The 20,889-nt window shown below is 48.6% G+C and overlaps 1 protein-coding gene across 4 annotated transcripts in view; it reads left to right on the top strand.

The window, feature by feature from the left end:
- The window catches only part of Carmil1 (capping protein regulator and myosin 1 linker 1), a 237,699-nt gene that overhangs the window by 155,963 nt on the left and 60,847 nt on the right, over positions 1-20,889 (top strand). For all 4 annotated transcript variants that reach the window (XM_058582007.1, XM_046452369.2, XM_046452370.2 and 1 more), the window contains 7 exons: positions 2,145-2,226; positions 2,651-2,750; positions 2,857-2,911; positions 7,009-7,181; positions 8,836-8,904; positions 9,819-9,912; positions 16,339-16,437. In XM_058582007.1, the coding sequence (XP_058437990.1) occupies positions 2,145-2,226; positions 2,651-2,750; positions 2,857-2,911; positions 7,009-7,181; positions 8,836-8,904; positions 9,819-9,912; positions 16,339-16,437 (672 nt within the window). The remainder of the gene's footprint in view (positions 1-2,144; positions 2,227-2,650; positions 2,751-2,856; positions 2,912-7,008; positions 7,182-8,835; positions 8,905-9,818; positions 9,913-16,338; positions 16,438-20,889) is intronic.

The following is a 20,889-nucleotide window of genomic DNA, read 5'->3' as shown; positions in this document are numbered from 1 at the left end:
CACCCTGGAGGTGGCACTGCGCCTGTGCCCATCAGCACGTCAGTCCACATCAGTGTGAATGACTGCAAAGGTTCCCCGGGACAGGTGGCACTGTGAGATGGTCTAATACATGCGACTAACTGCTCCCACCCGGGAAGTAGCTGTTGTTTTCTCATCTTTTTTTTTTTTTTTTGTAGGGAAACCTGCATCATTCAGTTTTATATGTGGAAAATCCCCAAGATAAAAATTGGCTTATTAAGTTGGAATGCCTAGAGGGGAAAAATATATAATTTGGGTGCTATTTTACACTGCCATATCTTTTTAAATAGCAAATGGTCTTGAAGAAGGAAAGTGAGTTATTAAAGTTCTCTCTAAATTTTAGTTTTCCTTGCTTTGCTCGTCCCCATTGAGGATAGTTGAGTGATAGACACAACTTTTCCCTTGAGTGACATCCGAAGTGTTCCACCTTCCACCAATGAGAAGACACCATTCTCAGGAAAGAAATAATATCTTATTTTTAACATCTTGAAAAATGTTGAGTGATTCAGCTCAGTTCTCTTTGATCTTGCTTTCCTTTCAAGGGTGCTAGTGTGTGGGATCCAAATGAGGGTAATTTAAAAACCAGCTTCACATGCAGACATGGCTTTGATTATGCAAATTGATTTTCATTTACAGTAATGGAAAAGCTTTTACTGTTTTGGGAAAGGTTTAGCTTTGGGGGAATTATAGGCACCTAATAACCTATAAATTTAATTGGATATTCTTGGGAACCAAAGATGAATTATTATTTAAATTTAAATTTGTGTTGTGGGAACCCATTGTAGGCAGGAGGACTCCTCTGGACCCCCTTTTTGCAGTGAGTTAATAGAGACTTCAGCTGCTGCTCTCTTCCTTTTCCTCCTGCTGCTGCTGATAACGTTCTTTGTTGTTTTTCTCCTTGGGCTTTCCTTAGCTTGGCCATTGTGTAAGTACTTTATGAATCAATAAACTAGCACATATTGGTTGTATTTGATTATTTTTAAGCATTGAAAAATGTTGATTTTTGTGTACAAATATTATCAGTAAGATATTTATTAAATAAACAGAATTAAACAAATGTCACTTGTACTTTTCATTTACGTAGGTAGAATATTTTTACTATACAAAGGTAGGACACCGAGATTTCCTTGCAGAATTTTATTTCTCAACAGAGAAATCACTTGTCACCAAACTGTCACAGTGAAGGCTTATGAGTTTCTGTCTCTCTTCTTAAACCTGCCCCTTTTATGCTCCGAACACCCCTTGTTTCTTTGAAGTGCTTGCGTAGGTGGGTCCCTGCTGTAATTCTGACGTGGTCCCCGTCCCTGTTCACTTCTCCTGTTGCTGAGAGCCGCGGCCTGCAACAGAGTTTCGAGGAACAATTTATGGTTTTTTTCCCCCTTTTTTTTGGTTTATTTTTGAAATTTATTAATCACAAACTGATTCATTATAAGATATTCAGAGATTGAATTACTAGAAGGATTCAGAGAGACATAAAATAGGAAAAGCGCTTAGCTTTGGTTATCAGGTGCAGCAGACCTAAAATCACTTCCAAGGGTTCTCAGACATTTACACTTGAATCCTGGCCAGTAGCAAGCTGTGTGCAGATGGCACAGTAGCAGGGTTCCTGGGCAGGGCTAGGGGGTGGGTGGGAGATGGGCCCTGCAAGGACATTGGAAGACCAGAAAGCATGTGGGCCTTCGGTGACTCTGAGATCTGCATCCGAGGAGTCCCAACCAGAGACTGCAATATCAGGTTTTTGATGTGTCTGTTCTGGACACGCACACGCTTTCCCCTGGTCGTTCTGCCTCAACAGTGCAGCAGAACGACCGTTTACGTGTCCTTTACATCCTGTCGGGTATCGTCCGTGACCTAGCCTTGGTTTAGAGGAACAGGAGAGCATGTAGACACACACACCTTGTTCGTGAAGCTCCCCGTGGTCTTCCTCTTTTTGCAGAGGCTGTGGGGTGAGGTGTTGCATTGCCTGTGTAGGAACAGCCGCGTCTCCTGGCTGTGGAGATTAGATTTTTGGACTTGATGGGTGTGTGCGTTTCCTTTGGCTTGTTTTGTGACCCCCTGTCCTTTCTTGGTGCTTGGTGACCCTCCTGCGGAGCAGATGCCTGACTTTGCCTTGGTTTGTCTCTTAGCTGAGGTCGGGGGGTGCGCAAGTCCTGGAGGGCTGCATTGCTGAGATCCACAACATCACCAGCCTGGACATCTCCGACAACGGTGAGTCACGCGTCGGGAGAGACACCGAGGTAGGATCTGAAGCAAGTTGGAAAAGGGAAGTTGATCTTCATGATAATATCAGTTCATTTCTCGACTGATGGGGCTTTCCAATTTAACAATAGAGTTTACGGGTAGCATAAATCTGTGCCAGAGTCTCACTAAGTTGGTTTCTAAGGCCAAATATACAAGCTCTATGGAGTAAAATACCACTTTGAAAGCAATAGCATCCAGGTCCGGGGGTGCAGCTCAGTGGTAGAGTGCTGGCCGAGCATATGCAGGGCCCTGGGATCCGTCCCTAGCACTGCCCATAAGTAAGTGGGCGTCCAGCCACAGCAATGCAGAGCTGGGCGATGCTGTGCGGGCAGGTGTCGCAGGTGTCCTGTGTCACGTGTGTTTTGACTCTCCTCACTCTGATTCTTTCCAGGTTTAGAATCTGACCTCTCCACCTTAATAGTGTGGCTCAGTAAAAACAGATCAATACAACACCTGGCGCTAGGCAAAAATTTTAATAATATGAAATCCAAGTAAGAGTTTTGCATTTTTTTTCTTTATATGACAATGATGAAGATAACCAGTCTCATGAAAGCTTTTGATTTGATTCCCCTGTCCACATCTTTAAAATCCCTTTAGAAATCTGACACCTGTGTTGGACAACTTAGTACAGATGATCCAAGATGAAGAATCAGTGAGTATTGTTTTCAATGCTTTTGACTAACGCCTTTTATTTGTTGCCGTTCTTACTGACTGTCTCTACGGGATTCATGCCAAAATGCTTACAGATAATTCTACCCAAGCATCCATGTTCTCTTGTTAGTCTTAAAAAATGTAGAATAAATATTTATGCTTTCGTAGCGTTGCAGGATGTCTTTAGACATTTATTTATTCTTCATTCCATTCAACTCATCACCAGCCACAGGAATGTTGTAAATCATAGATGACAGGAGGTCGGCTCCTGAGCCTGTCTTCTCATTAGCCTTACCACTTCCTAACTCGGGCTCCCATGCGGACCCTCAGGTGATCCCTTATGCTGAGGAGCATCCTGCTGCTGACGAGCTGCACCTCGTGATTGTGTGGAGTTCACAGACAGGAAGTCTCCGCATCTTCAGTGGCTGCTTCAGCTCCAGCACCTCTGTATTCCCCTCACCTTTAGTGGCTTCCGACCAAACTTAGTTCAGGGTGAAGACGTCTAATTTCAAACGCAGTCCTGGCTTGCCGTCCTCTAAAGTGCATTACCAGAAGAGAACAGGTGTTTGACAGACAGAGAGCACCCAACCAAGGGGCCATTTAATTTAGAGCCGGGGCTTCCTGCCTTGTATGTCACCCATACTGTGGAAGATTGTGTCCTAGCTGGTCACCACACTCGGCTCTTATGGTTCCTAAAACCCAGACCCGTGCATTCCTCCTGTGAAGAGGCCCGTCCTTCATGGCCTGTCATGCCTTCCCTTGGAGGTCGTGAGGTGGTTAATTAGGTGACGTCTGTCACAGTTTGGAAAAGTATTATTTTTCCTTTTGAGTTCATACCGGGGAAACGAGGACAGATCCCATTACCAGGATAAGCTGAGGTTCCTGAGGAAGGAGGCGCGGAGGTGTGCTCCTCACCCCGGGCCTCGCTGCGCCCTCCCTGTCGGGTGTGCATAAATTTCCCAGTGTGGGCGAAACAGTGGCCCCTGTTATCACTGAGGGATTCAGCACTTCTCTGTCCTCATTTGCTAATAAGCCCCATATTTTGTGACTCTTCCACTGGATTATTAAAACGAGGGGCACAATTAGAATGCAGTGTACACTTTTCAGAATTTATGCTGTTTGTCTTACACATTTGATTTGACTTGGTAGCACTCTGCTTTCTTTGTGTTTCAGGTTTTCCAGTCTTGGCCCGATTTTAAAGGATGAGGAAAACCAGTGTGGCAGAGTCATAGTTAATATTTTTCCCAAAATATTTTAGCACATATTTTAGAAAGTTTTTTTATTTTATGAAAATAGTATATCTTTCATGTTTTACACATTATTAAGGATCTTTTGTTTCTATAATTTAAAACTCTTTTAAAGATAATATTTAAAACTCACTTAAAACATACTTGCAAATGATAAAGTTTGCTATTTAAATGTTATCTCTACCAATGCAAAAGTTTGATTGATGTGTTGCTAATAATGCTGTGCTATGAATGGCTTTTTATTTTATGTCATTGAAAAGTAGGTGGCTTTTTTTCCTAAAGGAGGTGGCTTCTGTTTTTTTTCATCTACTGAATCAAAGCAATTTAAAAGTCTTGTGAGTTCAGAAATCTCACAAACAGCTGGTACCATGGGGCTAACTTCTTGATTCATTTATCTGAGAGTTTTGCATATATAAATATAATCTCTACTTTTGACATTCAGACCTCATGCTTGCAGAACTTGCTCTCTGACACCTGTGACATCCTTTATTGGCCCATGGTGGCACTTAGCCGGGAAACATAGACACCTGTGGGCTCCACTGCAGCCTTTGGGTGTACACGTGGTCTTCAGCCTGCTGGACCCAGAGTCACGGGACAGAGGCATGGGGGGCCGAGGTCACAGAGATGTGTGCTATAGGATTATATACAGACACACGTTGTAACCAACAACAGAAGGTGTTTCTCCTGGTGGTGCCTACAGACAAGAGACAGCTGCAGCTTAAGCACACTGAGCAAAGAAAAGAAATAGTGAAGATTCAAATAGTAATGTTCTACTGATGCACAATGGCCTCATAAATATGCATGCCATTCAGGCTGTTCTGTGGCCATTAACGACTCTGCCTGTTATTTTTAAGTGTTAACTGGGGTGTCTTAGAATTTGAATATGGTGCTGGATCGGTGTTTGTGAGCAAGGAGAGTTGGCGGCTTGCCAGCCCTAGGAAGAATCCTCGTACATCATTTTCGTCGTAGGTGAATAGAGATCATTGAAATGATGGCAGGTGTGATTATGGCTCTCAATTAAAGCAACATTGCAGTTGCTTTTGTTTGAAACGTTAGGCTGCCTGGGTCTGAAGCACTTTCAGTTGTCTTTTCCATTTACCTGAACGTAAGATGGAGAAAATTGAAGCCGTCTCACCAAACCTGCCTGAATCTCGACATCGGCTTTTTGGCTGAGGCGTTACATGCCGTAGCCCTTGCAGTCTGCTTACTTTCATAAATTTATTCTACTTAATGCACTATTACCTTTCAATTTTACCATAGATATATTAGATTTGGACAATGTGATACAAATGCAGGGAAAAAGACGACAAGTACCAACCACACCATCATGGTGCTTTGTTGACAGCCGAGTCTTGATGCATTAGTTCTCATCCTCTCGCCTGCCGTACTCTGGCAGGTGGTTCTCTCTCAAGTGTCCCTTGGAGTCAGTGTCCATTGGTTGAGCAGACAGCCCTGTGTAAAGTGTCCCCCTGGAGCTGGTGTTGGTTGGTTGGGCAGATGGCCTCTCTCCGGTGTCCCCCTGGAGTCAGTCTGGTTGACTGGGCAGATATGCCCCTCAGGTGCCCCCTGGAGTCAGTGTTGGTTGGTTGAGCAGATACCGTTACACCTTCGTCTGTGTGGGTCATCATGGAGACCACCCAGGCACTTTGAGAGGCCCAGTCCCAAACTCCATCCACCATAGTTAATCCTAGAGTCCGCTTCCTGCCTTCACCTGTAATTTCGGAGCTGCTAATGGACCACTCCATGCTGTCCAGAAGGGGTCCCTGTCCCCGGCTCTGAAGAGTGCTGACTTCTCCCGTCCTGCCGGCTCAGTCCTGAGATTCCTGCCCGCTCACTACTTCAGTTATGGCTCCAGGAGCACGGGAACCCAGGCACAGGAAGGCAGTAGAGGCAGACGCTCTACTGGCCAGAACTTTGCCCCAGCCCTCGCGGCTTTCAGGCTCCGGCTTGGACCACGAGTGAGCTTGTTTGGCTTTGTCACCTGCTTAGGGTAGAACAGGGAGCAGGCAGCCCAGCTGCTCAGGAGGCTGGGCAGGAGGGCCGCATGTCCGAGGCCAGCCTGGAGAACTGGAGACGCGGCTCAGTGGCAGAAGGCCCCTGGGTCCAGTCTCTAACACTGGGGGGAAAGAATCCACACAAAATTTGGCCTTTGCTTTTGTTTGATTAAAGGTGTGTCTTCTGATTAAAACCTTAAAGTTAAGGAGTGACGGTAGAAAGTTCTAGCATGAGCTAACTGGGGTACCATGACTTAGTGGTTAAGGAGTGAAATCTGGAACGAGACTATCTAAATGGGGTTTGGTCCCAGTTCATCTCTTCTCTGACGATGTGACTTCGGTTGTGTCACCTGACCTTTCTGTGTCTCGTTGGGAAGATGGAGTAACGTTAGTACCCAGGCCTTGGGTGCTGAATTAATGCACACGGAAGCTTAAACAGGGGTTAGAATAGTCATTGTAGTAATAATGTTAGTGATTATTGATCTTGGCTGGCTTTTAATTTGCATTTCTCCTCTTTGGCACTTTACAGTGTCCTTTCACCTTGTATTAAAATAGAGCTGGTGAAAGGACACTGGAGCCACACTGAGGCTGAGGACATCCCTCTCCTCCTCTCCCCATAGCAGAGCTCCCCCTGCAGAGAAGCAGCAGGTACTACAGCTTAAACACACTGGCTCCAAGTGTCCTTCCGTGGTCTGCTTTGTGCCAGATCCTCCAGTCCCCTCCATCAGTGTTTGTTAGACTGGGTCCTAACGTCAAGCGCTGCACACAGGGTCTGTCCCTGTGCCTCTGCACATGGTGGGGTGAGCGTCTGCTTCTCCGGTGAGTCTGTTGAGTGCCGAGTGTTGCTTGCTCCACAGCCTCTGCAGTCCTTGTCCCTGGCTGACTCCAAGCTCAAGGCAGAGGTCACCATCATCATCAATGCCCTGGGAAGCAACACCTCCCTGACCAAAGTGGACATCAGCGGGAACGGAATGGGGGACATGGGAGCCAAGATGCTGGCCAAAGCCCTGCAGATCAACACCAAGCTCAGGTAGGCAGCCGCGCTCCTGGCCTGGAGTGGGGTGGCCTTGGGGCGCCGGCGGTGCCAGGGGTCTGGGCTTCTCTAGGGAGGGAGACAGACAGAGGCAGTCTACGGTGCTAGTCCAGGGGGAGACTTCAGAGTTTGCAGATTCCTTCAGACTGTCGCCTTCAGTAACTGAACCTGACGGAGAGCAACCTGGCTTCCTGTTCACGTCAGTCTTGACAGTGGCCTATTGTGGGTCACGGCAGTGAGAAGTGAGGTGGCTTCTGCCAGCCGTGCTAAGTGAGCAGAGCCACGCAACAGGAAGTAGCGACACCGGGCTTGTCCCACGCAGCCAGGCACATCCACAGTGGGCACATTCTGTGAGATCCACCGTCAGGCAATGTCTAGTTCTGAGAACGTCGTGGGGTGTCCTTGCGCAAACCCAGCTGACTACCGCTTCACCAGCCTCTGGAATCTGGTCCTGCAGACAGAATGCCCGCATCGCTCATGGCCCGTGCCTGGTTGTGAGCCCACGGTCTTATCTCCACTCCCAGCCCCTCCAACATACAGACTTGAAGCCCAAGAGTACTCGAGGTCTGCTGGCAGCTCACACTGGGGGTCAGCTGTTTCTTAAGCAACTTTCATCTGCAGTTTTGCCAAGTGTGGTTTTTTAAAAAGACATGCCATGCTGTCACACCACCACCATCCATCATTCAGAGACAGGTTCCCCGATGGTCCACTCCCTAGGGCCCATTCCGGGTGGTTCCCTTATTCTCTGGCATAAGGCAGAATCTGAACCTTCTGTCTACACTGAAGCCACAAGCCAAGAGCATCAGCAGAGTCTCTGAAAGTCAGGGTGAATATCAGGAAGTCCCTGGGCCTGGGGCAGGGAAGCAGTAGCAGTCGTGAGGCCGGGGTCACCCAGACACACTGAGTGTGCCTCACCGCGTGTGCCAGGGTAGACTAACACATCCCGAAATACCTCCGGAGCATGCATGTTCTAGGGGCAGTGTAGGACTTTCCTTCCAAAATAGGCCTTGTGCTTGACAAGTCAACAAGCTGCCATTTATAGTAGCTGAAATTTTGCCAGCAGAGCGAGTGCAGTTCCCAGGGTCGCTAATCACACCAGGACAGGGAAATCAGGAAAATATGAAAGGGTTCTCTTCTGCCTTCAGAATGGAGAATGTCTCGGTACCTGGAACTCTGTGTATCGGGCCTGTGGGTGATGAGCTTCTTTTATAAATAAATAACTTCAGACAGAACGTGAAAACGCTTTGGGAAGGGTTTTAGGAGAATCAGGTTTTAGAGTTTTCTGACTGTAAAATATCGGGTATTATACTAGTCAGCTAATCTCTGTGCTGATGCTTTTAAGTACAGTTTTTCTGAAAACACTACTCAGGCGGGTCCATGTGTTACTTCGCAGTGTTGCGGGGAGCTCGGTGGTAGGCACTCACACTTGGCATGCAGACGGACTGGTCCCATCCAGCACCAAAAACAAAAACCAAAAAAACAAAACACACAAGACTCTGATGTGATGTTGGAGATACTCATCCCGTCTTGCTTGAAGCACAGATGGAGGTGGCCGTCCGTTAGTCCCTGCTCACAGCAGTCTCTGTGTGCTGCTTGGTGCCGCTGGTGAGCGGTTTCTGTCTCATCACTCACGTGGTTTGGTTTTCAACAGGACTGTGATCTGGGATAAGAACAACATCACTGCCCAAGGCTTTCAGGACATAGCTGTTGCTATGGAAAAGTAAGTTCAACTGAGATTCTTCTTTTCTAAAAAAAGAACATACTAAAGAACCAGCAGTGTCAGTACAAACTGTGGGGTGATGTGAGCAACAGGGGTTGGGATCAGGTCCGGGTCCAGTGTCCAGCCACGGGGCAAGGACGACACCGACTTTCTCCTGGAGTGAGTTTTCTCACCTCATGATGAGGGCAGAAACGCCTGACGGGCTGAAGCCACCACCAGTCCTGAGAACCCGCGAGATCGTGGCGTGGCCTCGTCTCTCCCTCCTCTGTGGTTCACAGTCGATCTCTATGAGTCTTCTCCTTTGCCCATTATACAGAATCCACTGAAGAAACAAAAAAGCCAAGGTCCAAACGATGAAGGTGAAATGGCCAGTGGTCAGATGTTGCTAGGAGACTTTTTATTACATGACCTGAAACCTGCAGTTGTGCATTGTAAAGGGTCTTGCTTTGCAAGGGCAGGTTTTATCTTTCCCCTGGACCTGTTCAGGACTGGTGTTACCACTCACTGTGGTGACCCAGGTTCCTTCAGATCCGTGGTCACTAAAACCCAGCAGCAGGTCCAGCTGGGCATTTCCCCTAGGCCTGCTCTCAGTCCACGTTTCCAGTCCCAATGTGAAAATTTTCAGTTTACATTATTTCACATAAATTTTTCATTTTACATAAATTTTCCACTTACACAATTTCCTTGATATAATTCAGAAATGAAAATAAAACAACAAAAGCACATTCCTCAACATTGGGCCAGCCTTGTAAGGCAGAGTGCATTCAGGAGGTGGCACAGGTGCTGCGTGGGTGCTAAAGAAGCCAAGCTGCGGTATTCCAGCGATAGACTTTTCCAAGGCTGTCATTTAAGATAGGAGTCTAAGGTGTCAGGAAGTCATCTTAAAACGTGCCCATTGTTTTCTCTTTCTCTAGGAACTACACGCTGAGATTCATGCCAATTCCCATGTATGATGCCTCTCAAGCCCTTAAAACCAGCCCTGAGAAGACAGAAGAGGCTCTGCAAAAGGTACTGAAGGCTCAGTAGCTTAGCTCCAGTAAACTCACTTGAGCTGCGTGACTGTGATTCTGAACTCAGGAGCAGAACTCTGTTACTTTACCGAGGTTCTGAAACTCCATGTGTATTCTTACGATCCCGCCAGGCATGAGGCACGACTGGGAGGAATCAGACACAGCTAAGACTTACCATGAAATTTTAGTGGAATCAAGTAGCATTCTTGTGATATCAACATGCCAGATCCTGGGCGCAGATAACTTCCCCATCATCCTTTGGCAAACGCAGGGAACAGGATGTTAACTCACACCCCTCCCTCCCCTTGTCCTCAGCAGAGGACCTTGCCTCCCTGCTGTATCAAGAAATTGGGAAACTATTGAGCGTTCGCTGCCATATGTACAGTATGTCAGTGTACGCACTTCACAGTCTACAGCCACGTCCAGATCCTGCCGTCCCAGCCTCCACTCCTGGGTCGACGGCAGCCTCTCCCTGGGGGCCTGCAAGGTCTCCGACGGCCTCCATTTCTGCCTTCTGTGTCCTCAATTTTGCTTTCTATGGCTCCCTTGCTTTCCATTTTAGATGTGCTGAAATGTCTCCCGCCCAAGAAGGCGGTTCCCTGTTTACTCTGGTGACGTTTGGGGAGGTATCTTTGAAGTCTTTCCTCCTGCTCTGTTCTCTTCCTCTTCGGACTTCCCAGCTCCACGTCCTGCCCTGTTTTCCTCGGCCTGTCAGTCACAGTCGCCAGTTTGCATCCCGAGCCTCTGCATTCGCTCCCCTGCCCCATTCCTGATGCACACGCCTCCTTCCGGCCTGCCCTCTGTCACTGGTGTCATCACCACTCTCGCCCCCTCTTATCGCGTTTCCAAGAAGGATCAGCATCATACTCCATGGTTGATCCAAGCAAACAGAACCTTGACCCCTCCCTCCCCAGTGGCTGTCTAGACCACTGGGCTCATTCTCCTCAAGGTGCCGGGCACTCTCTCCAGGACCTGTCCTCTTTCCACCTGGACTTCATCTCCTACCAACTCTTACTCTCCTTTTTCTTCTACCTCAGCAAACTCCCTAGAAATGCGAGTCCCTGAACCTCAGACACTGAGACAGGATCTCGGTGATGGCCGAGTCGCCGAGTCAGGGCTGTGCTGTGTGTGGGCTCATTCTTCCCACACTGCCATGCGGGTCTGCAGAGACTGAGATCAAGCGTCAGGCCACCCAGGATTGATTCTCAGAGCACCTTAGTTCCCCACGTAGGCCATCTGCTCAGATTTCTCACGCTTATCTGTGCCATTGGCTTTGTGATGTTGCTGTATGTCAACTGAGTCCACTTACTTTTTTTTTTTACTCTTTTCCCTGCTAATAGACTGTGAGCTCCCTAAGGCAGAGCCTAGGTATTTTTATTATTTTTAACAAATTCTCAGCAGCTAGTACAGTGCTTGGCACGTGCTCTTGGACACTTTATAGGTATTTGTTGAATAAAGAGGCATAGATGGCAGGAGTACAGGGGAGGAGAGCTCTGGAACAGCGAAAGATCTCATCCAAGATTTGGATTCAGAAGATCTGACTTTGAAGCAAACTCTTCCTGGCTTTATGACCTTCAATAGTTCACTTGTTTTTTTTTTTCTGAATTTTAATATTCTTCATCTATATAAACAGGAAAAATAAAACAATGCAATAATCCTATTTATCAGATCCTTAACACGTACATTTACACATGGTGCCTGGCACTGTTTTAAGTGCTTCTCAAACATGAATACATGTGGTCTTTGAAACAGCAGATGAGATGGGTTCTATTGTATCCCCAAACTGAAGGGTAGGGAAACTTATTAACTTGGCCAAGGTAACCACAAGAACCAGGCAAAGTAGCAGATAGGAAAAGAGTGTGTGGCTGTCAGGCGTCTGACTTTGCTCGGGACACCAGCAGGCTCAGAGCAAAGCCTGCGCTCTGAGAACCAGGATTCTGGCTTTGGGTTGTCAGTGAGTGTGGCATCGTCATTCCCACACCCGCCACAGAAGAAATCCTGAGAGAAAGAGAAGTCAGCCCTGAAACCTGGACAGACAGTGCGTACTGGGACTCCCAGTGAACAGTAGCCGAGGTCCTCATACCAGGAGCCGGAGCCAGGAGAGTCGGTCCCTTGTGAAGACCCCTGAGCTGTGGGGAGGGTTGCTGGAGGCTGAATCTGACTTCCCGGGTCCCCGTCTCTGGGAGGCTCTAACCTGGAGAGAACTTTCTTTCCAGAAGCCCCTCCCGGTTGTCATAGCAAACACCGTGGAAAATTCCCCTCACGTTTCCCTGCGATGCCGTGCCTGGGAGGCTGAGGCAGGAGGGCCGCGTGTTCAAAGCCAGCCTGGCAACCAGTCTGGAGAAGTAGGTGGGTGGTAAAGTGCCCTGGGTTCACTCCCAGGACTAGAATAGAAACAAGCAATTGTGGAAGTCGTAGCCCGGGGACTCGGGGTGACCAAGAACACCCCTAACTTAATCACAAGGTTATCAAGTGCCTCTCCTCCCTGACTGTGCCTCCACACACCCAGTGAGACTGTGGGTTCCAACTGAGCAGCGGCAAGACAGCCTCGAGGAGAGGCATTTCTAGGGAACCCCCAAACAACAGGGGAGACAGAAGCAAGGATACTACAAGGCCAAGCCCCTGGCACCGCAGCAACAGGAAATGTGAACATTGGTGCCTCTGCAGGGAGAGACCCTCCCAGAAAAAAACCAAAAGGAAATTCTAGAACTAAAAGTTAACAGAAAATGAAGTCGTGAATGATCCCAACAGTGTCCTGGACACAGGTAAGGAAAGAGTCATCGATGGAAACCCTCCAAGTGAGATGCAGAGAGAAAGGGGACGTGGGAGACGACACACCGAGACCACCCAGAACTGTGGAGCATCAGCGGGAGACGTATCGGGTACACCACAGAGTTCATGGAGAAGAAAGGCAAAGACATGCAGGAAACATGGCTGAGATCGTCCCCCAATTAGTGACAGGCACTGAACTATCAATGCAGAAAGAAAGGGACACCAGGACAAATGCCCAGAACAGTCTACACAGGCCTCTCCATCCAGTCCCCAAAGGTAAAGAGGATCCAGAGAAGCCAGAGGGAAAGGCACCCCATGTGCTGAGAGACGGGAGAAGGCTCCGTCCCACGTTTTGCTGGAAACTGTGTAAGAAAGAAGAGCGGAAAGTATTTATAAAGTGGTGATAGGAAAACAGTAGCTAAGAGTCTGTACCCAGTGAAATCGTCCTTCAAGAGTGAAGAAGAAGTGGACATTCTCACACCAACGTCCACCCAGGATGGGTCGCCACTGGATCTGCCTCCCAGCGAGTGTTGAAAGAGGCTCTTCAGAGAGACGGGAAAGGATGTGCGCCAGGTAAAGAAGGGAGGAGCTCCAGAGGGGGCCAGCGAAGGTACATAGGTCGCGTTTTCCTATTTCACCGAGATCCAACAGTGACTCTTCTTCAGTAACCGTACCCATGGTCACAGTGGGTGGAGAAGTGAGGTGGCTGGCAGCAGTGTCGTGAGGGCGGGAGGGAGGGTGGCCGCACTGTTCCGGGCACTGCACTGCTCAGGAGCTGGTGCAGCGTGTTGGCCAGCCGCCTCGGACGGGTCACAAAGGCCTGTTTCACACACTGAACAGACTTTATAAAGCATGGGTCGAGTGTGCCTTATCTGAAATGCTTGAGACCAGAGATATTGCAGAAGTTGGACTTTAAAAAAGTTTTTGGAATATCTGCATACACATAATGAAACATCTTAAGGATGCACCCAAGTTCAGACACAAAATTCCCTTGTTTCACGTGCACCTCAAGCATCTCGCCAAAAGATGATTCCACATGATATACTCAGCACAGCTGCATTTTTAAAATATAAATTTGTGTGTGTGTATATATATATATATATATATTTTTAAGATTTTTTCCGATGATTTTATTTATCTATTTTTATGTGGTGCTGAGGATTGAACCCTGGGCCTCACACGTGCTGGGCAAGGGCTCTGCCACTGAGCCCCAGCCCCAGCCCAGCTGCATCTTGACTGCAGCCCACCACCCAGAGTCAGGTGTAAAAATTCCCACCAATGACAGCAGGTCAGTGCTCACAAAAATCGAATTTGGGGGCCTTTGGGAATTTTTACTTTGGGATCAGGAATGCTCAGCTGTATACTTGGTATGATAAGAGGGGAGAAGAGACGTGCAATTCTGTAAGAGGCTCAGTTGAAACAGAAGGCAGCACAGAGAGGGAGAAGAGGGGATGAGGACATGTGCCGTGAGTAGGATGTTGTAAATGTGGCCCAGGCTCACCCAGTTCTGTGAAGAGCCGTCACAGCCCAGAAGTGAGCAAAACATAGGGACCGGGGACTGGGGACCAGGAGCAGGCCCAGGTGTTAAGTGTAGAATCTGTGCTTCTTGTTGACAAATGGATGGTTTTACAGTTCCTGTTGGCTTTTCTTGTAACACCTAACTCCTCTGTTACATGTGCAAGTTTTCATTTTAAAAGTTAGATCTTTGCCCTGTGGAAAAATGTGTTTGTTGGTTTTAATCCACTAAAAACCAACGACAGCAGAACTGTGGTCAGCGCTCCCCCTTCCTAGTTCTTTTTCTTTAAATGCAGGGTCCCTTTACTCAACTGCAGTTCCTCGCTCCTTGTGCCGGTGCTGTCTGCAGCAGTAGCCTGCAGGTGTCTGACTCTTCCCAGGTGATCTCCAGCCACGTTGCTCCCAAGGGTCCAGAGAACACGACAGAGGCTCCTTTGGCCCCTTCCTTTCCGTTGGCCCCTAGCCAGGCCCTCCCTCCCTCCCTCCCTCTCCCTTGGTTCTTGGGATGGAACCCAAGGCCGGGGATGCCAGGCTAGCCAAATGCTCTACCCTGATAGGGCCCAGGTCCCATTTCCTGACCCAGGAGTTGGAACGGTGCATGGAAGGAACATTCATTCTGTTCTGCCAAGATGCCCATAGCTTCAGTGGTGGGCACATGACTGACCTTAAGGATATTGGAAAGCGGCCGTTCATCGTCCCCGGAAGCTTGTTTTGAGAGACGAGCATCGACGGCTGTTTTCCTTCAGCATTCCTTCCCGGCTTGGTCTGTGAACCGTGATGGGTGGACCTGGGAAAGGTCTAGAGGCCCAGGGCCAGCCCTGGACACCCGACCTGTGTGAGACGAGCCTCCTGAACAACCCGGTGGCCCTCAGACCCAGGCCAGCCAAATGTGAGGCCATATGTGAAAGGACAGGAACAAAGCCAGGCCCTGCAGCTGGGTGCCCCGTGTGCCCGTCACATTTCAACATCCTCCTAGCAAAGCCCTTTACAGTGGTAGTGGTGTCACCTTGGGAGGCAGTAAGAGAAAGCTAATGTCATAGAATGTCAGGGCATTAATGTGTCATTTTAATGATGTTTCATTTCAGGGATCTCCTCATTTTTATAATTTCTTTTATACTTAGTAGAAAGGTACGTTTTACTCCTCATTGTAGTTTCCACGAATGATAGTAATTACACTCTGTATTTTAATTGTTCCTAATTGCTATTAAGTAGTAGTCATTTAGCATATGGAAAATTAAAATGAAAATGTAATAATACTGAGGGCTTCACAGTAATAGCAGTTCTTCACCAGGGAGTTGCAGTGGCAAATTAAAAGCCAAGTGTTAAGTAGCAGTATAAAAACAAACAAAACAACAAGTGGAAAAAATGTAGTTGCCATAATTGACCCACATCAAGTCGGTCTTTTTAAAACCCCTTCACAGTGTCCACCACTGTGAAGAGTTAACCTGCCTTCTGGTTCAGTGTGTCCAGGGCGTGTGGCCCTTCCTGGATCCTCTCTCTGAATCTGTTTATTCCTTCCACATTTTGGTTTTTCATAGGAGATTGGGCAAAAGCACAAGATTGCCAAGCAACTTCAGGATTTTTCTTTTTGTGGAAATCCATTTTCTTATTTGCTCTACTGTTTTCAGAAAATATGAAACTCTGACGGGTTGATGGGGTTGTTGTATGTCTTTTGATTGCACCAGCCTGCACTCTTTAATTTCTGTAGCTAGTCTTTTCCCTCCTTAAAACAAAAAGTTTTCGACAACTAGAATCAGGCTGAGGTTCGGAGAGTCCCACCTGCGTGCTCTGTGGGGGGGGGTGTTCACCTCACTTCTGATCTGTGTGGAAGTAACACTCATTAGAGGGAATGGCACCTCTTGCTGGCCACTGATGAGAAGTCACTAGACAGGATCTCTGACCCTTCCAGCAACTAAACACTAGCTTCTATTCATCAGCTACTGAGTCACACAGAAATCACTCCATATACCTGAAAGTCAATTTTCTAATGAAAACAGCAATAATAAATGTCAGGGACCAGCAGCTCCCCCGTCCCATTCGCGTGTGGGGTCCAGGTCTGGCAGCGCATGCACAACAGTGCTGAGATTTCCAGTTGGGGAACTGAGTGTCTTGAGAGATGCATCTGTTTAATTTCCAGATAGAAAACTATCTGCTGCGGAACCACGAGACCAGAAAGTACCTTCAAGAGCAGGCCTACCGCCTCCAGCAGGGCATCGTCACCAGCACCACCCAGCAGGTAAGACACCTGGCTTCGTCCCTCCCCCCCTCGCTGGGCCTCCCAGGAGCCGAGGACTCGCTCATGGGACTCATTCCTAGTGGGGCTGCAGAACTGGTTTCTGAGAGTGGCAGCCATGTAGGAAAGACGTGAGAGAGGAGCTTGGGGAGACGGAGGGCGGAAGCAGCCCATGCTGATGCCCAGGGTGGTCACTGATTTTGAGCCTGCGGGGTCACCAGCAAGGTGTGTTTTAGGTTTATGTACAAAGATGAGGAACTTCTGATAGACAGCAGAGTCCAAGAGTCCTCAGATTTGCATCTTGGAGACATGCGGTCTGCTCTCCCTGCTCTCTGCCCAGGTCCTTGTGCATCCTTAAGAGTTTGTTGAAAACCACTTAACACTCCGGTGCAGGGGAGAAACGGAGGTGCCAGTCTCTGCCGCTTCACTACTCTTCTTTCTACCCACGTGAGAGAGGGAGCAGAGAATTGTTGCCTCAGTCTGGCTGGGCACAAAATAACCGAGCCGCCACACAGCCTTGTAGGTCCAAAACAGGAACTCCTTTATTCTCCACACTCCCGGGAACGCCACACACGTGGCCTTCCCCATGGGACACACCACACACCAACCGGAAATCCCTCCTCCGCCACTTCCCCAACCAATGGGAACTCTCCAGGAATCCCCTGGAGAACTCCAAAGTAGCAGGCCGAGGGACCGCAGGGGTCTAATATGCAATTGAATACACAGCTTAACATAACCATCATCATCTCAATGGCTGCTGGCATCACCTCTCCACCACTCTGTTCTGGCAAAAATGCCATGGGTCATTCAGCTATGGCTTTCAGCAGATTGTAACAGTAATTCTTAAAAGTATAGACTGTTTTCCTCCCCAAATTAGCAAAATTAGGGGTCCCAAGATATTTGAAGAAAGCAAAGAGTATGTCAAAGAACAAGATAAATGGAGGTACCGAGGCTCAGATAATTCAGAGGACTTAAAATAAAATTGTAATTAGTGAGTTCTTGGGACTTGAGCAAATGCTATGTCTGTAAATTAATAGGCTACTGTGGAAGGAGGGATCAGAAAATTGTAAATAATGCTGAGCAATTTAAATGTAACTAATACGGAACTAATGAGCTCATTGGATATGAACTAAGCTGTTCTTCTGGAAGAAAAACTGGAGAGAAATTTTATGACATGTAGTAAAAAGACCTAAAAAATATGAAGGAAAAGTTGGGATGCCAGAGTCAGAATGACCAAGACGTCCTGATAGGGACAGATGTTCCCGGGCCAAACAGAAGGACACCACGTCACACGGGTCTTGGAGTTGAGATGGCCCACTGAAACTGACCACAGTGAGTGGACCAAAGGTCCACATCTAGCTGCTGTCCGAGGCGAGTGGACAGTGAGGTCCAGAACCACCAGGAGCAAGGAGAGCCCCTTGAGTTCCGCAGAGGCGTTTCCTGCAGCGCTGGGTCGGGTCAGGGCCCCCTGCATGGTAGACCAGCTCTCTGCTACTGAGCTGCGTCCCCATCCCAGGTTTCCTTAAGAGAACAGTAGAACCGGTTTTTTGCATCCATCCGATTGGCAGAAGTGAGCGAGGTCCTATCGTCTATTTTCAGTGGGAAATCTGATCTGGACCAAGGATTCTGTATCCAGCCGTCGTGTCACACAGGTGTGAAGACACAGCAAAGATGTTTCCAGTCATGGACTCAGTATTTTTTCCCCACATGCCCCATACAAAAAAAACGTACATGAGCATAACAAAGAAAAAGAAGTACACCGTCTGAGGTACAAACAAGAAAGAGTAGAATTGCGGAAGTCAAGGCAACTGGAAGTCTTAGAAGGCTCTGCCTTTGAGACCGTCGACTTGTAGGTTGAGGAGAAGTAGGAGTCTAGGTCCTTCTATGGGGCCTAAATTCCAATTTTGTGACTGAGTTTTGGAGGACTGAGGCTTTCAATATCAAATTGGACAGTGAGGGAAGACTTAATTGTTACATCACAGAACATCAGTGTTGAAATCTTGATTCTGTAAAAGTAATGCAAGATCAGCCCTGAAGACCGCAAGCTGAGGGCCAGCGGAAGGATGCTGAATTTTTAAGGTTTCGTTTCATGGTATCAACTGCTACTTTCCATAATTCACAAATCAAACATAAAGATAAGTGTACTCTTCAATCCCAAAGTGAAAGCCACTGGAAGAGTCCAAGGATGTGTCTGTGCAGATAGAGCAGAGCTAACTGCTGGGGGAATTTCTCATCATTTGGGGCTTTTCCCTATAGATCGCGTTCTCTTTCCCTTGGCAGGTGTCATTCAGATTTTTTTCTTGAGAGAATGAGAGCTGTCTGTACTAAACACCGCTATCCCTCTTAGGTGGCGTGACTGGTGAGTGTGTGTTGTGTCCGGAGACTGTGAGGAGGTTGGCCTCAGTGTTAGTAGTGGTCACCTGGGGTCAGCTGTCAGGCAGTGTGATCTGGTCGGGGGTCTTCTGCAGGACGTCTCCTCGTTATCTGACTCTTATTAGAAACATGTATTTTCAACTTAGAAAAAGCAAAGCAATATGTATCGAGAAGAAAATAGTTATGAAGGGTAGTGAAGGAGCACAACTTTTGAAAAACGTGTTTTGACTGTACCAGTGCCTTTTTTTTTCCCTGCAAGGGGCTGATGTTAGCTCAGTAGTGCGTGGCTTCCTGTTATTTCCTGGTTTGAGGGTTCTGTAGAAGCGATGGGGGTGCTGAACTCTTGCCTGGGACTTGCCTGGTGTTCCATTATGAACTACTGAAGTGCAGGCTTCTTTCTCACTCGGCATCTCTCCGGCTTTCCTCTGCTTCAGAGGGGATTTTGCTCATCCCAAAAGATCCCCTGCTGCAATCTTTAATGCTCATTCTTAAAAGTAAGTCTCATCTTCCCATCAAAGGGAACCGTACACGGGGGAGCCTGGGGGCCTGCAGTTCTGCACGGCTGCCACCGTTCTGAGTCACCTGAGTCATTAGGAAGCAGGTACACGGCCACCCTTCACTTCAGAGGCTCCTGAGGGTGTTATGATTACTGATTTTCAGACTTTAATCATTCCAGTGACTTAGGGGGAATGATATGATGTTTTCACAAATTTGAATTCAGAAAGCACAGACCCTCTGTGAGCAGTGCCCCTGCCACCCCACAGCCAGTCGCCACCCTCAGTGCCCCGAAGGCATCCAAGCAGGCCTGTGTGGGGCTCGGAAGTCCCCCACCTACTTTTGGTTTTGGTTTGGTTTTGTCTGTCGGCTTTGATTAGGAAAGCTCCGTGAGGGTCCCTGTGCCCCTCGGCTCCTGTCCCTTCTTTCAGCCTCATAAACCCTCTTGATCGGGAGTTGCCGCAGTCTGGCTGGGCACAAATGCCGCAGTCTGGCTGGGCACACAATCACGAGCCACCACACAGCTTGTAGATTCAAACAGCAACTCTTTATTCCCGAACTCACACCAGCCGTCTACAATCACGTTCTGGGGAAATCCACGTTCTCTGCCCAAAATCCACATCCACTGGGCTTCTATCTCCCAAAAAATACTGTCTGAATCCCGTGAGAACTCAAGGGGAACTCAGGCAGCAGGATACGCCCTATTCCCAGCAGGAATAATCTTAAACCTTAAACCTGGGACCTAAACCGGGAACGCCCTAAACCTGATTATCCTAAACCGGGAACACCCTAATCCGCCCTGGTCCTTGAGCAAGGTCACCTACATGCAATGTCACTGCAAAATGTCCTATTTCCACGAGTCCTTCCACTAAGCAACATGGGGTACGCTGGCAAGGAAATTGTCATATCTACTTGGCTAATGGCTCCCAGCAGGGAGTCAGGAACGGTTTCTGCAGGGAGCCGGGTAGATATTCCGGGTTCAGCTAGACGGTTCCCGGGCAGCTCCTCACCCCACTGTGCAGCATGGAGCAGCCGTGAACGGGGCTGGCTGTGCCTTGAGCCTCACAAACCCGGGCCGGCACCGCCTGCTTTGCCAAGCTCTGCTCTTCGGTCTTCTCACCCTCGTTGTCCAGGGGCTCCTTCTGGTGCAGACTGGTGCTGCTGAGGTCGGCTCCTGCTGCCCACACCCTGGAACCCCCTGGAGCCCTCCGCCTGTCCACTGAGGTGCCCTCTCCGTTGCACCGAGCCTGTGCCCAGGGCCCTCTCCTCCCGCATCTCTGGCAAAGGGGACAGTGCCGTGTTAGTCAGGAACTTGGACTCCCAAATCCGGTGGCCCAGAGTGGATCCGGGCTGTGCTGCCCCCTGTCGTTCACCAACCTCCGTGGCCTGGGCGTCTTCCTCTGTAGCGCAGGGACAAGGACAGCAGCTGCCTCACAGGTGCTCGGGGATGACCTGGTCCAGGAGTGCTGGCCTCCTCCCTGCAGAGGCACCCGGAGCGTGAAGCCTGAGGGAAAGACGGGGGAAGGAGGGGCTGGGTCCGCCTGTGCGAGGCTGGCTCGGGGGACCCTGTGCTGTCCGCGTCTTCTC

This window comes from Marmota monax, unplaced genomic scaffold (assembly GCF_021218885.2).
Source record: "Marmota monax isolate L192 unplaced genomic scaffold, Marmota_monax_Labrador192_F-V1.1 WCK01_AAM20220418_F8-fsc00141, whole genome shotgun sequence".
Taxonomy (NCBI): domain Eukaryota; kingdom Metazoa; phylum Chordata; class Mammalia; order Rodentia; family Sciuridae; genus Marmota; species Marmota monax.
This window is presented reverse-complemented; position numbering and strand designations above follow the sequence as displayed.